This window comes from Furipterus horrens, unplaced genomic scaffold (assembly GCF_987537825.1).
Source record: "Furipterus horrens unplaced genomic scaffold, mFurHor1.1.pri manual_scaffold_13, whole genome shotgun sequence".
Classification (NCBI taxonomy): Eukaryota; Metazoa; Chordata; class Mammalia; order Chiroptera; family Furipteridae; genus Furipterus; species Furipterus horrens.
This window is the reverse complement of record NW_028327183.1, coordinates 33,986,733-33,999,543: the sequence shown is the minus strand read 5'-3', so window position 1 is coordinate 33,999,543 and position 12,811 is coordinate 33,986,733. Positions and strand designations below refer to the sequence as shown.

Below are 12,811 nucleotides of genomic sequence, written 5' to 3'. Positions count from 1 at the left end.
GGTGCTGGAGCAGGGCAGCGTGTGGGGAAGCGTCCCGGCTTGCCCTTGAACTCCTCTCTGCCACTTGGTAGCTGTGTGGCTTTCAGAAGTCCCTTATTCTCTGTTATCCTCAGTTTCAACTGCTGCGTGGGGACAGCGACAGCACTGCCTGATTTAAGGTCTGCTCGTTAGATTGAGCGGTCATCGCTGAGTAACCGTGGTATCGTGTGTCACCCCCACCTGACCTCCTGTGGCTGCTGTAATGTGGGTTTTCTTACCTTCCAGATCGCCAGCGTCCTGACCTCACAGAGCCCCTCTGTCCTCCTCACTTTGGTAAGTGGCAGGTGTCCAGGGACTGGGCAGGGTCTGGGCATGGAGAGGGGCTTTAGGGAGCCACCTGCCTCTGCAGATGTGGGAGCTTTAGGGGAGGATTGAGGAGCCGGGAGGGATGGTCATTTGTGATAGTGGTGGCATCTTCTCAGTCAGAATGGCTGCACCTGTCCAGGTCCATGGCCTGGATCCCGGTCTCCCTGGGATGTGCTGTGTTCTGTCATGAGGCCACTGTGGGCAAGACACCATACCCACTCCGAGGGTTAACACTCTAGCTAGAGGATATGTTTGTGTCAGGATGAGTTTGTGGGGCTTGTGGGTGTAGGATATCAATTTGCTTCCATCCCATGTCTCCTCCATTGTTAATCGAATTTGAAGAACACGCCCTTGGCGGCTGCCTGCGAGGGTGCTGGGCTGGGCGCCATCAGATTTTGAGAGCAGGCACTGAATGACTGATGGCCTGCCACAGCCTGGGGCCAAGCCGGGCTGCACAGTGACCCCTGGCGCCCTCGCAGCCTGTGGGGGCTCTCGGGCTGGGAAAGGACGCAGAGAAGGCTGCTTTCTTGTACTTCTGTGACCTTGGGGAGCTTCAGACATGAAGGGTGTGCAACCCTTCTCTCAAAGTAACCCTTCTCTCCTTTGTTAATTGATTTTTACAGAAATTGTTTTTCTTGGTTATTTTTGTTAGCATTTCACGTGGTCTCTTTTCCCTGCTCTGTCGGCTGAGAAGGAAGGTTGTGTTAGGTGATTGTGGTCGCAGATGGTCCAGTGTGTTTTATTGCAGGGAGTCCATTAGATGCTGACCTGCAGTTTCTGGGAAAGAAGTGGTGGTTTAAAATACCTTGTGTCTCTGGGGATGGCACATTTTTCTCTGAATTCTTTATTTTTTTTGTCTCCGTTCCTGTCCAAGTTCCACTTGAAGTCTCCTTATAATTAGGGAAAGGAGAGGAATATAACACAGCACCTCTAGAAGGGCTGGATTTGACAGCACTCCTTAGGATGGTCTGGGGACCATGTGTGTACACTGTGCATCAGATGAGGCTATCCTGGGAGGGCGGATTGGTGGTGGGGTGGTCTGGGTCCCAGCTCTTCTTGCCCAGCCCCACCCGCCTCCCGCCCCTGAGCAGCCCGACCGGGCGTCTGCAACATGCTCTGACAGAGGAGGCCTTGTTCTCTGCTTTTCAAGATGCGGCAGAAAAAGGAGGGCCTGCCTTTGTGCTGGGGCCCAGCTTGGCGTTACCTGAAACACAGAAAGGAATGGCTTTGCCAGGCTGGTGGGGGGCTCCAGGTTTCCTCCCGGGCCCTGAGCCTGGCTGGAGGAGGCAAGCGCTCCAGTGCAGGCTGTGGGGATGCCGCGCGGCCCTGTGTGATGCACCTGTGCCCTCACGCTCCCTTTCTCTCCCCAGCGCGGCGTCAACACCGACAGCGGCAGTGTCTGCAGGGAGGCCTCCTTCGAGGGCATCAGCAAGTGAGTCCTGGGCCCCGGGACCTGCCTCGCCCTCCTCCACAGCTCACGTCCTCGCCGGCCGACCTTTACCAGTCTACAGGCTAGACACGAAATGCACAAACTGGAGCATGCCAAAGAGGGTTAGACCGGGCACTTTGAGGAAATGCTTAGAAAAATAATTTATCTAAATTCACTTCAACTTTTACTTTAAGGAACAGGCGCCTCTTCCTTTTTGAGCTCCAAGCTCCATAATGAAAGCACAGGCTCGCCGAGTGCTTGGAGAACACTGGCCGCTGTGCACGCACAGGCAGATGATCCCGGCCTGTGCCATGCTTCCAGGACCTGCTCTGAGCTCCGTGGTCTTTGCTCTTATCAGCTCTCTTTCCTCACTTCTAGCCCCTAAACTCCCGGCCCTGCTCGCAACAACTCCCCTGTGTCTCTGCTGCCATAGCCTCAGGCGGGGACCCCCTTACCTGTCCTCACTCCCAACCTAGCTCCAGGCTGAGCCCCCAAACCCTATTTCCCGAGGTCTCTCCGGGCAGGAGGGCAGATCTTAGGCACACAGAGTGCAGCCCCTCACCCTCCGTGCTGCCCTCACGCTGTGTCCCCTGAGGGTGCTGTGTCTCTGGCCCAGGCTGGTTGGTCTGGGGAGTCTGTGACATCTGTGTTGCTAGCCCAAGGCTACAGAGGGCAGGCCGGAGTGCGAAGGGGAGGGCACACCTGCTCCTCCAGGCTGCCTGGCTGGACAGCTTCCAACTGGCTCCTGTGCCTTGATCACAGCCCCTCCCCTACCACACTAATTTGCACCATTGCATCCTCTGTCGTCCTTTGTCCTTTGGTGGATGGAGGCAGTGACAGAGGAAGTGCCTTATAATTATGTATGAGCCTGAGCCACAGGAATATGTGTATGTGTGTGATGTAGGGGTGATTAGGAAGGATTATGAGCTCATAAATATGTATCACTTTCCCCGTGATAAGAGCAATGGGGCAGGGGGAGCTGGTGTCAGGTTTGCTTCTCTTCATCGTTCAAATCTCCGCATCCTCTTGGGAGTTTTCCCAGAGCAGCCGTGCCTCCCACTCTGCCAGCAATTAGGCCAGTTCATTGAAATGCTGGCCATGGAAATGCCGTCTTTCCCCAGGCCCTTGGAGGGGGTGGGAGGTGGGGGGTGGGGGAGGGCGATATAACCCGCTGCTGCCTGTGCTAGGCCAAGCCTCCTCTGGGCCCCACACTGCCAGGAGCTGGTGCTCCAGTGTCCTGCTCACCTGCCTCCACCAAAACCATGGAATGGCTCTGTGGTCCCGTGCCCACTCCGCCCCTCTAGCCTCTGCTTTGCTCTCTGCCTTGTGGGTAGGGCCCTGAGCTAGGAGGAGGGAGCCCTGCTAGCCCCCTTGCTGGCCAGCTCCGTGGCCTTAGTAGAAATTGCCCTCTGAGCCTCGGATCCCCCATGAGCAGCATGCTTGCACTTGTCATGGCGATAGAATGAGCTCCTACTGACCCGGAGCCTGCGTGGGGTGGTGCTTGGTAAACAGGTGCGCAATAGGCAATCCCCATCGCATTCTGTTGCCCCTCTGAGCGTCAGTCTTCCTGTTTGTGCAGTAGGCCAGGTAGGCTTGAGGGTGGCTGATTACAGACCCTGGTGCCAGTGAGCCGTGCAGGGCTTTGAGGCTGTGGGCCTTTGCCTGCTACCTCCAGAGGTTTCTACTGCAGAAAATGCCTGCTTGACAACCTGGAAAGAGGCCTGTGGGTAGTGTGGCAATTCTTGGGGGGAGCTCAGGGTGTAGCCCCTGAGAGCAGAGTGCTGCTAGCTGCTCCCTAAAGTTTCCTGGGGAGAAGTGGGGGTGGGTGGCCCAGGGACATCATCACTGTCATCCCCACCCCCCTGGGAGCAGTCCTGCTATGAACCCAGCCGTCTCCCTCTGTATGCTGACTCCAGCCTCTGTTTCCTGTTGCTCCCTGCCAAGGGCCCAGAGGATCCTGAGCTTAGTCAAACCCAACCCACCTGGTCAGCATTTGGGAGGCATTTTAGAGAACCAGAAACTGCCCTAACTTTGTACATTCTCCCCAGGCACTGAGCTGGTCCCTCTCTAACCCATGGTCTGTCTGGTCCAGAGCGGGCCACGTTGGAGTGTTTCCCAGGCCCCTCACTGGCTTGGCTGACATGTTGCATGTGAGATCCCGCCTGTGTGTCTCTATGCTTCGGGGTCCCCAGGCCTGCTTGTGATACTCCCTCCCCTATTGTCCCCTGGGGGCTTGTGCCCATCCCACTGTGGCAGTATAGCTTCACCCCCACTCCACATACCATGGGCGCTGACCTTGGCCCCAGCTGCCCACCAGTGCCTTCCACCCACACCAGCTGCCAGCAGCTCAACTCTGCCACTTCCTGGCCCCTGTGCCAGGTTGGGGAGGCCCTTGTCCTTGAGGGCCACTGTGGCTCAGTGACCATGTTCACCTGATTGCCGTGAGCAGCTCCAGCTGTTTGGTGGAGATAATAATAGCCTGTGTCCTAACCAAGATGAATCTTGCTGTCCTCCTACTTTCTATTGCTCAACTGCTTCTATCATCGGTCACTTCTCACTGCTAATGAAGTGCGTTATTCCTGGAATTTTGGGGTTTGGCCCCTTTTGAACTACTTTTCCTATCCTTACCCAAGGACATGCCTATTGACTTTTTAGAGAGAGGGGAAGTGGCAGGGGAGAGAGAGAGAGAGACATTGATGTGAGAGAGAACATCAGTTGGTTGCCTTTCACATGTGCCTCAACCTTTGGCCTAGCCCACAACCTAGGCATGTGCCCTGCCTGGGAATTGAACCTGTGACCTTTTGGTTTATGAGAGGATGCTCCAACCCAATGAGCCACACTGGTCAAGCTCCTTTTGAACTTTTCAGCAGCACCTCCCATCTTGGATCCTTGATTGACCTGCTTCAGCAGAAATTCAGGTTCAGTCTTTCAGTTTGTGCTGATGAGCCATCCCAGGCTGCCTTCATCCCTTGGCCCGGAGAGAGGAGGGAGCTTGTGGTAGAACAGTGGCCCGACCTGTCCACTTGTGCGAGATCCTTTGGGACCTCTGGTCCAGCTGGGTGAGCGGCCTATGACCTTTCAAAGTGTGGCTTCTCAGGTTGGCTGCCTTGGGTCTGCCACATTCAGGCTTTCCTCCACCTTCCCAGATTAGGGCCTGCTGCCTGCAGCAGGGAGTGTGGCAGGTCTTGCAGCGGTGGGGTCAGCAGAGGACCAGGGGCAGAGGGAACAGAGCTAGAGATGGGGTGGGGAGGGTAGGCATGCATTAGAATCTCCCCATGGCATGGGCTCCCTGGACTCAAGGGGTGTGGCTTTGTCCTCCCTGAGAAACCAGGGGTGAAAGAAGAAGGTGGGGACAGTCTGCAGGCCTCAGGCTGAGTTTGGGCTTTGGCCTAGGCCATGGCTCCCATGTATGGCTGGATTGGAGCAGGGACAGTCCCCTAGAAGGTGTGCAAGGAGCAGGCCTCTCTGTGGGCTCTGGCCAGAGGATGGGGTTAGGCACTCACTGTCAGGGCCTGGCGAGAGCATGGCCGCCTGGTCCGGGGTTAGGCTAGGCCAAGCTGGGTTGAGGGCGCCGCTCTGTAGTAGAAGGACCCCAGGCTCTGCCTGTGGGCTTTGTCCACCATGGCTGCCTGGGGCAGTTGGTTCCTGCAGACTCGGGGCAAAGTCAGACATGATAAATCTTTGTTAGCATCTGGGAAGTGGGCTTCAGAGCAGATTTTCTTGAGAGAGAGATGCTGACTGTGATGGGAAAGGGGCCCAGGTGGCCTGAGCTAAGGGTTGTTCATCCATCAAGTCTGTGTAGCTTAATGGGGGCACCCCCGGCATGGAGCTCCCTCCAAACCAGGCAGACTTTGTGCCCAGGGGCCTGGCAGGGAAGGGACGGTGACTTATAGAGAGCTCTGTTTTATACTGTTGTCTGACAGGCATGTGCTGGGTGTTTGAAATCAGCGGCTTATTCAGAATATACCTATTTCTTATCTCTTGGCATTTACTTAAATTGCCTTGCATATTCGAAGACCATTGGTTACAAATTAATTCCATTTAAATAAGCAGTTAAATATGAAATTGCTAAACTTGGGGGTTGTTAATACAGGAATATTAATATTCAAAGATGTGAATTTTAAAACCAAGGAAGTAGAGGGACATTATTAAAACCTGATAATTACAGCAAAATGCTAGTCTGTGGCATGGGGACCATGGCTTTCTGGTTACTGCTGACTTGTGTATCAAGTTAGTATTTAGGATTGGGCTTCTTGTTAAAGCCCATGGAATCTCCAGGATGGGATGGATCCTGAAGGGGCAAGACCCCGCCTCAGCCCTAAGGAGGGGTGAAGAGTGGGGGGCTCTCCCATGCCTGCCTTCCAGGCAGTCTCATATTTCTCTTTGGGTTACAAACTGCAGGTAGTCGGGACAGAGGTGGCTGGGCCTGTGATACTTATCCTTCATCACCCAGCCCACAGGTGTAGCCTAGCAGGGAACTACCCTGTGCTTCTCGGTCACCCCTCACTCGCAGGCACTGGTGGGTTTGTTGTTTTTACACAATTACATGCTCATCATAGAAAATGCTAACTAGCAAAAGCAAGGAATATATGAATTTCAGAGCCCTGAGTTAAAACCTGTCAGCACTATGGGAGATGTTTTTCTGATTCTTCTGTGTGTGTCTGTGTGTGTTCCTCTGTCTGGGTGTTTTTGTGTCTGAGTGTGCATTTGTGTGAGTGTATGTGTTTCTGCACTAAATAGGGTATGGATCATTGTGTGTTAGTTTGAGTGTATGCCTGTCTGGCATGTGTGGCTAGGTATGTCTACCTGTCTCTTGAGTGTATGTGCCTGAGTCTGTGTGTATATATGTGTCTGCCTGTGTCTGTGAGTATACATCTAAGTGCACCTGTGTCTCTCAGAGAGTGTGTCTGTCTGCTCCCCTTTTCTAAGTGTATACTGCCTGTGAGTTCATCTTGTCTGTTGTGTTTACGTTCATGTTATCTGTGTGCTTGTGTGCTGGGTCACTTTGCTGCTCAGGGGTTTGTGGGTGTATGTGTCTTTACACACGTACATTTTATAAAGTGAAATTTTACTGGTGTGTTTGGCTGCTGAGGAGATAGGCCATTGCTTTTCCTAATGTCAAAGTGACATTTGGCGAAATGGGAGGCAGAGTGTTTGTTGTCATCTTGATTTAAGTCATCTGCTGCTCTGTTCTTCATGCTGAACCATGTTGGTTGGCTGCCTGTGGTCTCTCTGGTATTTCACAAGTGGGGCTTTCATTCTACAACATTTTGGTTGACTTTGAATCAAATAAGCTTATTTATGTAGTTTGAAATCTAAAAGCTTTGGCCGTCTGCCTGCCCGTACCCCCTTTCCTCCCTGTCAGTGACCATCTCTTCAGGCTCAGCGGGAGTGGGTGTGCCAGCTCACAGCCATGGCAGTAGGTAGTTATTTTCAAACCCAGTAATGAGGCCATGGAGAGTCCCTGGTTGGTTACAGGCTGCATGGCCTGCGTGTGCTATCTTGACCCGAGATGTCACAGGGCTGAGGATGCAGAGGGTTGAGGGCTTGCCTGGCTTTCTCTGCTGAGGTCTGTCCTTTGTGCTGGGCCACGGGGCACTTCCCCAGCTGTCTCACCGTAGCTTCAACTGTGGATTACACATGACGCAGAGTGTCGGGAATGTGCCCTGATCTGATCCTTTTGTTTATCTCCTGGTGTCCCCTTTTCAGTTATGTTCTTCCTATCAAAGAACTACTTTTGGCTTTATAGATTTTTCTATATTGTATGTTTGCTTTTTGTTTCATTGATTTCTGCTCTTTTTTAATTTCCTTCTATTTTATTTAGGTTCATTTGTTCTTCACCTTCTTGAGAAAGAAGAAAGGGACGTTCTTATCATGGGAACTTAGATCATTGTTTTCAACATTCTTTTTCACTAAATACATTCAGAGCAATACATTTTCCTCTAAGCTCTGTTTTAGCTGCATTTAACTGGTCACATTTTATGTTTTTATTTTCTGTTTCCATTATTCTTTGAGCAGTGGCTATTTAGAAGTCTTAATTTCCAAACCATTTTGGATTTCATATTCTTTCTGTTACTGATTTCTAGTTTAATTCTACTGTAATCAGTGGACATTTTCTGTATTTCATCACTTTGAAATGTGTTAAAACGTCCAGCAAATGATCATTTAGATAAATGTTTCCTGAGTACTTGAAGAGAACATGTATTCTACATTTGTTGGCTGTAGTGCTGTGTATATGTCAATTAATTCTTTTTTAAATATATTTTATCGATTATGCTATTATTGTTGTCCCAATTTTTCCCCCTTTGCCCTCTCCACCCAGTACCCCCATTCCCTCCAGCAATCCCCTCCCTTAGTTTATGTCCATGGTCATGCATATAAATTCTTTGGCTTCTCCCTTTCCTTTACTGTTCTTAACATCCCCCCGTCTATTTGTATCTACCAGTTATGCTTCTTAATCCCTGCACTATTTTTCCATTCTCCCCCTTCTCCCCCCTCACTGATAATCCTCCACATAATCTTCCTATCTATGATTCTGTTCCTGTTCTGCTTGTTTGCTTAGTTTGTTTTTTCATTTCAGTTGTTGATAGTTATGAATTTGTTGCCATTTTAATGTTCATAATTTTGATCTTTTTCTTAAATAAGTTCCTTTAACATTTCATGTAAAATGGCTTGGTGGTGATGAACTCCTTTAGCTTTACCTTGTCTGGGAAGCACTTCATCTGCTCTTCCATTCTAAGTGATAGCTTTGCTGGATAGAGTAATCTTGGTTGTAGGTCCTTGTTTTTCATCATTTGAATATTTCTTGCCAGTCCCTTCTTGCCTGCAAAGTATCTTTTGAGAAATCAGCTGATAATCTTATGGGAACATGTAGGTAATTCTCTGCTTTTCTCTTGCTGCTTTTAAGATTCTCTTTATCTTGAACCTTTGGCATTTTAATTATGATGTGTCTTGGTGTGGTCCCCTTTGGGTCCAATTTTTTTGGGACTCTCTGTGATTCCTGGACTTGTATTTCTATTTCCTTTGATGAGTTAGGGAAATTTTCTTTTATTATTTTTTCAAGTAAATTTTCAATTTCTTGCTCTTCCTCTTCTCCTTCTGGCAGCCCTATAATTCAGATGTTGGTACTTCTGGCGATGTCCCAGAGGCTCCTTATTCTATCCTCATTTATTTGAATTCTTTTTTCTTCTTGCTGTTTGGATTGAATGCTTTTTTTCTTCCTTATGTTCGAAATCATTGTTTTGAATCCCAGCTTCACCTTCTCTGCTGCTGGTTTCTATAGATTTTTCTTTATTTCACTTAGTGTAACCTTCATTTCTTTTTTATGTTGTTGCTGTACTCAGTGAGTTCTTTGAGCATCCTTATCTCCTTTGAACTCTGCATCTGATAGGTTGGTTATCTCTGTTTCATTTAGTTCTTTTTCTGGGTCTTGATCTATTCTTTGATTTGGTGGACCATATTTCTTTGTCTCCTCAATTTGGCAGCCTCCCTGTGTTCGTTTCTGTGTATTAGGTAGAGCTGCTTTGACCCCCTGTCTTAGTGGTGCGGCCTTTTATAGAAAAGGCACCTGTAAATTGTGTGGGGTGGAGCCTTAGGGAATCACCAGGATGGGGCAACCTGCTTCGCCACTTTGTGGCTTCGTGGAGGTGGAGGGCTTGGGAGGGGACATTGCCACTGCCTGGCTTCTAGGAATTTGTCCGGCACGTGCCCTGTGCAACTGGCGCCCTTCCAGCTGTTGTCCTGTTGCTGAACCCCAAAGAAGGTGGGTCTGCATATGTTTTAAGTCTGTGCAGGCCCTTCAAGCAGAGTCTCCTGAAAATCTGGCACTTTCTTCTGATACCCAACTTCCACTGGTTTTTACAGCCAGATGTTATGGAGATTTATCTTCCTGGTGCTGGAATCCCAAGCTGAGCATCTGGCCTGGGGCTGGGATCACTCGCTCCCAAGGTATCCCTTCTGATTTTTATCCACCACACGTGGATGTAGGACTGCCTATTCTGCTGCCACTGCCTCTCCGCACCATACTGCTTTTCTGCGCCTCCATGTTTCTGCCCCTCCTACCTGTCTGGATGAATGTGGCATTTTTAAATCCTTGGTTGTCGGACTTTCAGACTGCTCAATTTTCTGATGGTTCTGGGTATTATTGTTTCGAGGTCCAGTTGTAATTCTTTCTGTCTGTTGAGAGTTATTTTATGGCCTAACATATGATCTATTCTGGAGAATGTTCCATGTGCATTTGAGAAAATGGATTATGCTATCAGATAAAGTCTCTTGGGCCTAATTGATTTATAATATTGTTTAAGTCTTCTGTTTCCTTGTTGATCTTCCATCTAGTTGTTCTGTTCATTACTGCAAAGTATTAAAGTCCCAACTATTGTAAAATTGTCCATTTCCCCTTTAATTCTGTCAGGTTTTGGATTCATATATCTTCGGGCTATGTTGTTAGGCACATATATGTTTGTAATTATTATATATATTTCATGAATTTGCCTTTTTATCAATATAAAATGTTCTTTTATTGTTTTTACTAAAACTTTTTGTCTTAGGCTTATTTTGGCTGATGTTAGTAGAGCTATTCCAGCTCCTTTTTAGTTTCTGTTTGCATGATATAGGCACAGCTTGGCTTACAGTGGGGTTATATCCTCATAAACCCATTAAGTTGAAAATACTGTAAGTTGAATATGCATCTAATATACCTAGCCTACTGAGCATCATAGCTTAGCTTAGCCTAGGCTACTTTAAATTTGCTCAGAACACTTATATTAGTCTAAAGTTGGCCAATTGTCTTGAGTTTTATATCAAAAATAATTGCCTTTCTTCTTCTCACCAAGAAACAGGAGACACAGATGGGAGTTTTGTAGACATGATGGGATGCAAAATCATAAAACATAATATCCAGAAAATACTGGCAACGTGTATAGTACGCTCTTGAGTGTCACTTGTTTAGTTTTGTAATCATGTTGCTGACTGGGAGCTGTGACTCACTACCAATGTCCAGCATCATGAGAGAGTATTGTATTAGTATCAGTAGCCTTGGAAAAGATAGAAATTCAAAATACAGTTTCTCCTGAATGCATATTGGCTTTCTCACTGTCATAAAGGCAAAAAATCATGTCAGACCATTGGAAAGCTGAGGACCATCTTTATATCTTTTCCTCCTTTCACTTTCAACCTGTTTGTCATTTAATCTAAAATCTCTTTAGTTCTTTACCACGTCTACTATGAGGATGAAGACCATTCTCAGCAATCAGACTGTTGACATTCGAGAAAATGTTGATATCACTGAAGTAACACATAGTTATTGTAAAGGGCCCCAGAGGCACATGTGGAAGGACTTCAATCAAATTAATCTCCTTGGAAAGAAAAAGAAGAGCCTCTGGGTTGATAAATGATGGAGCAGTAGAAAGGAACTGGCCATCGTTTGCACTACTTGCATTCATGTACAGAACATGGTCTAGGGTGTTACACTGGGCCTCCACTACAAGATGAGGTCTGTGTATGCTCACTTCCCCGTCAATGTCATTACTCAGGAGAATGTTTCTCTTGTTGAAATCAGAAATTTCTTGGGTGAAAAATACATTTGCAAGGTTCAGATGAGGTCAGGTGTTTCTTGTTCAGTGTCTTAAGCCCAGCAAGCTGAGTTAATTCTTGAAGGAAACAACATTGAACTTGTATCAAATTCAGCTACTTTGATTCAGCAAGCCACAACAGTTAAAAACAAGGACATCAGAAAAATTTTGGATGAGACCTAAGTTGTCCAGCTGTAGGAACAGCTAGGTGCAAGATGATTTCTTGGACTTTTTTGTGATATTTTGAAGATGCAATAAAAGCCAAGTATTGATTTGGGAAAAAAATAATAAAGTGTGTCTCTTTAGAGCATATAGTTTGTTCATATTTTTAAATCCATTCTGCCAATCCCTGCCTTTTAATTGGAGAATCTTATCCATTTACATCTAAAGTAATTACTGATAAGAAAAGACTTCCTTCTGTCATTTTGTTATTAATTTTTATACACCATATGTTGTTTTTGCTTCTCAGCTTCTCAATTGCTACCTTTTTTGGTATTTAGTTGATTTTTTTTTTTTTGCTTGTATATGGTTTTGATTTCTTTCTCATCTCCTTTTCTGTATGTTTTAGTTCTTTTCTTAGTTGTTACCCAGGATATTACAAATGACCCCTTAAACTTACAAATAACAATCTAGTTTGATTTAATGTCAACTTAGTTTCAATAGTATACAAAAACTTTGGTCCTATGTAGCTCCATTTCTCTCCTCCTTAATGCTGTTATTGCATACAGATCACATGTTTGTGTATTTTGTGTTTATAAACACAGATTTACAATTATTGCTTTATGCAGTTGTTTTTTTAAGTTAGAAGAAAAAAGGTGTAACCAAAAAACACATTTACACTGTCTTTATACTTGCTTATGTAACTACCTTTACCAGTGTTCTTTTCTTCTTTATGTTGATTTGAATTACTTTGTAGTGTCCTTTCATTACAGTTTGAAGTTTCTTTTAGTATTTCTTGTAGGATAGGTCTCCCAACAATGAATTCTCTTGGTTTTTGTTCATCTGAGACTGTTTTAATTTCTGTTTCATTTTTCAAGAACAGCTTTGCTGAATATAGAGTTTTAATTGACAGCTTTTTCTTTCAGCACTTTGAATATATTATCCCAGTGCCTTCTGGCCTCTTAACATTTCTGATAAAAAAGCAGTCATCAGTCTTATTGAGGATTCCCTGTATGTGATGAATTGCTTTTCTCTGACTACTGTCAAGATTCTCTCTTTGTCTTTTGACAATTTGATTATGATGTGCCTAGGTGTGGATCTCTTTGATTTTTATCCTATTTAGAGTTCATTTAGCTTTGTAGATGTGTAGATTAATGTTTTTCATTAAATTGTCAGTTTTAGGTCATTGTATCTTCAAATATTCTTTTCCGTTCTCCTTTTCTTCTGAAACTCCCATTATGCATATGTTGGTGAACTTGGTGGAAGAAGCTATGCTGTCTGCCTAGCAAGGATGGAAGATGGCAGCTTG

At 46.6% G+C, this 12,811-nt stretch overlaps 1 protein-coding gene and 1 pseudogene across 2 annotated transcripts in view; both read left to right on the top strand.

The window, feature by feature from the left end:
• PEPD (peptidase D) overlaps nucleotides 1–12,811 on the top strand; it is a 109,446-nt gene that overhangs the window by 24,122 nt on the left and 72,513 nt on the right. For both annotated transcript variants that reach the window (XM_090260947.1, XM_090260948.1), the window contains exons 5-6: nucleotides 265–312; nucleotides 1,716–1,777. In XM_090260947.1, the coding sequence (XP_090117073.1) occupies nucleotides 265–312; nucleotides 1,716–1,777 (110 nt within the window). The remainder of the gene's footprint in view (nucleotides 1–264; nucleotides 313–1,715; nucleotides 1,778–12,811) is intronic.
• Nucleotides 11,002–11,650, top strand: LOC149994452 (large ribosomal subunit protein uL6 pseudogene; annotated as a pseudogene).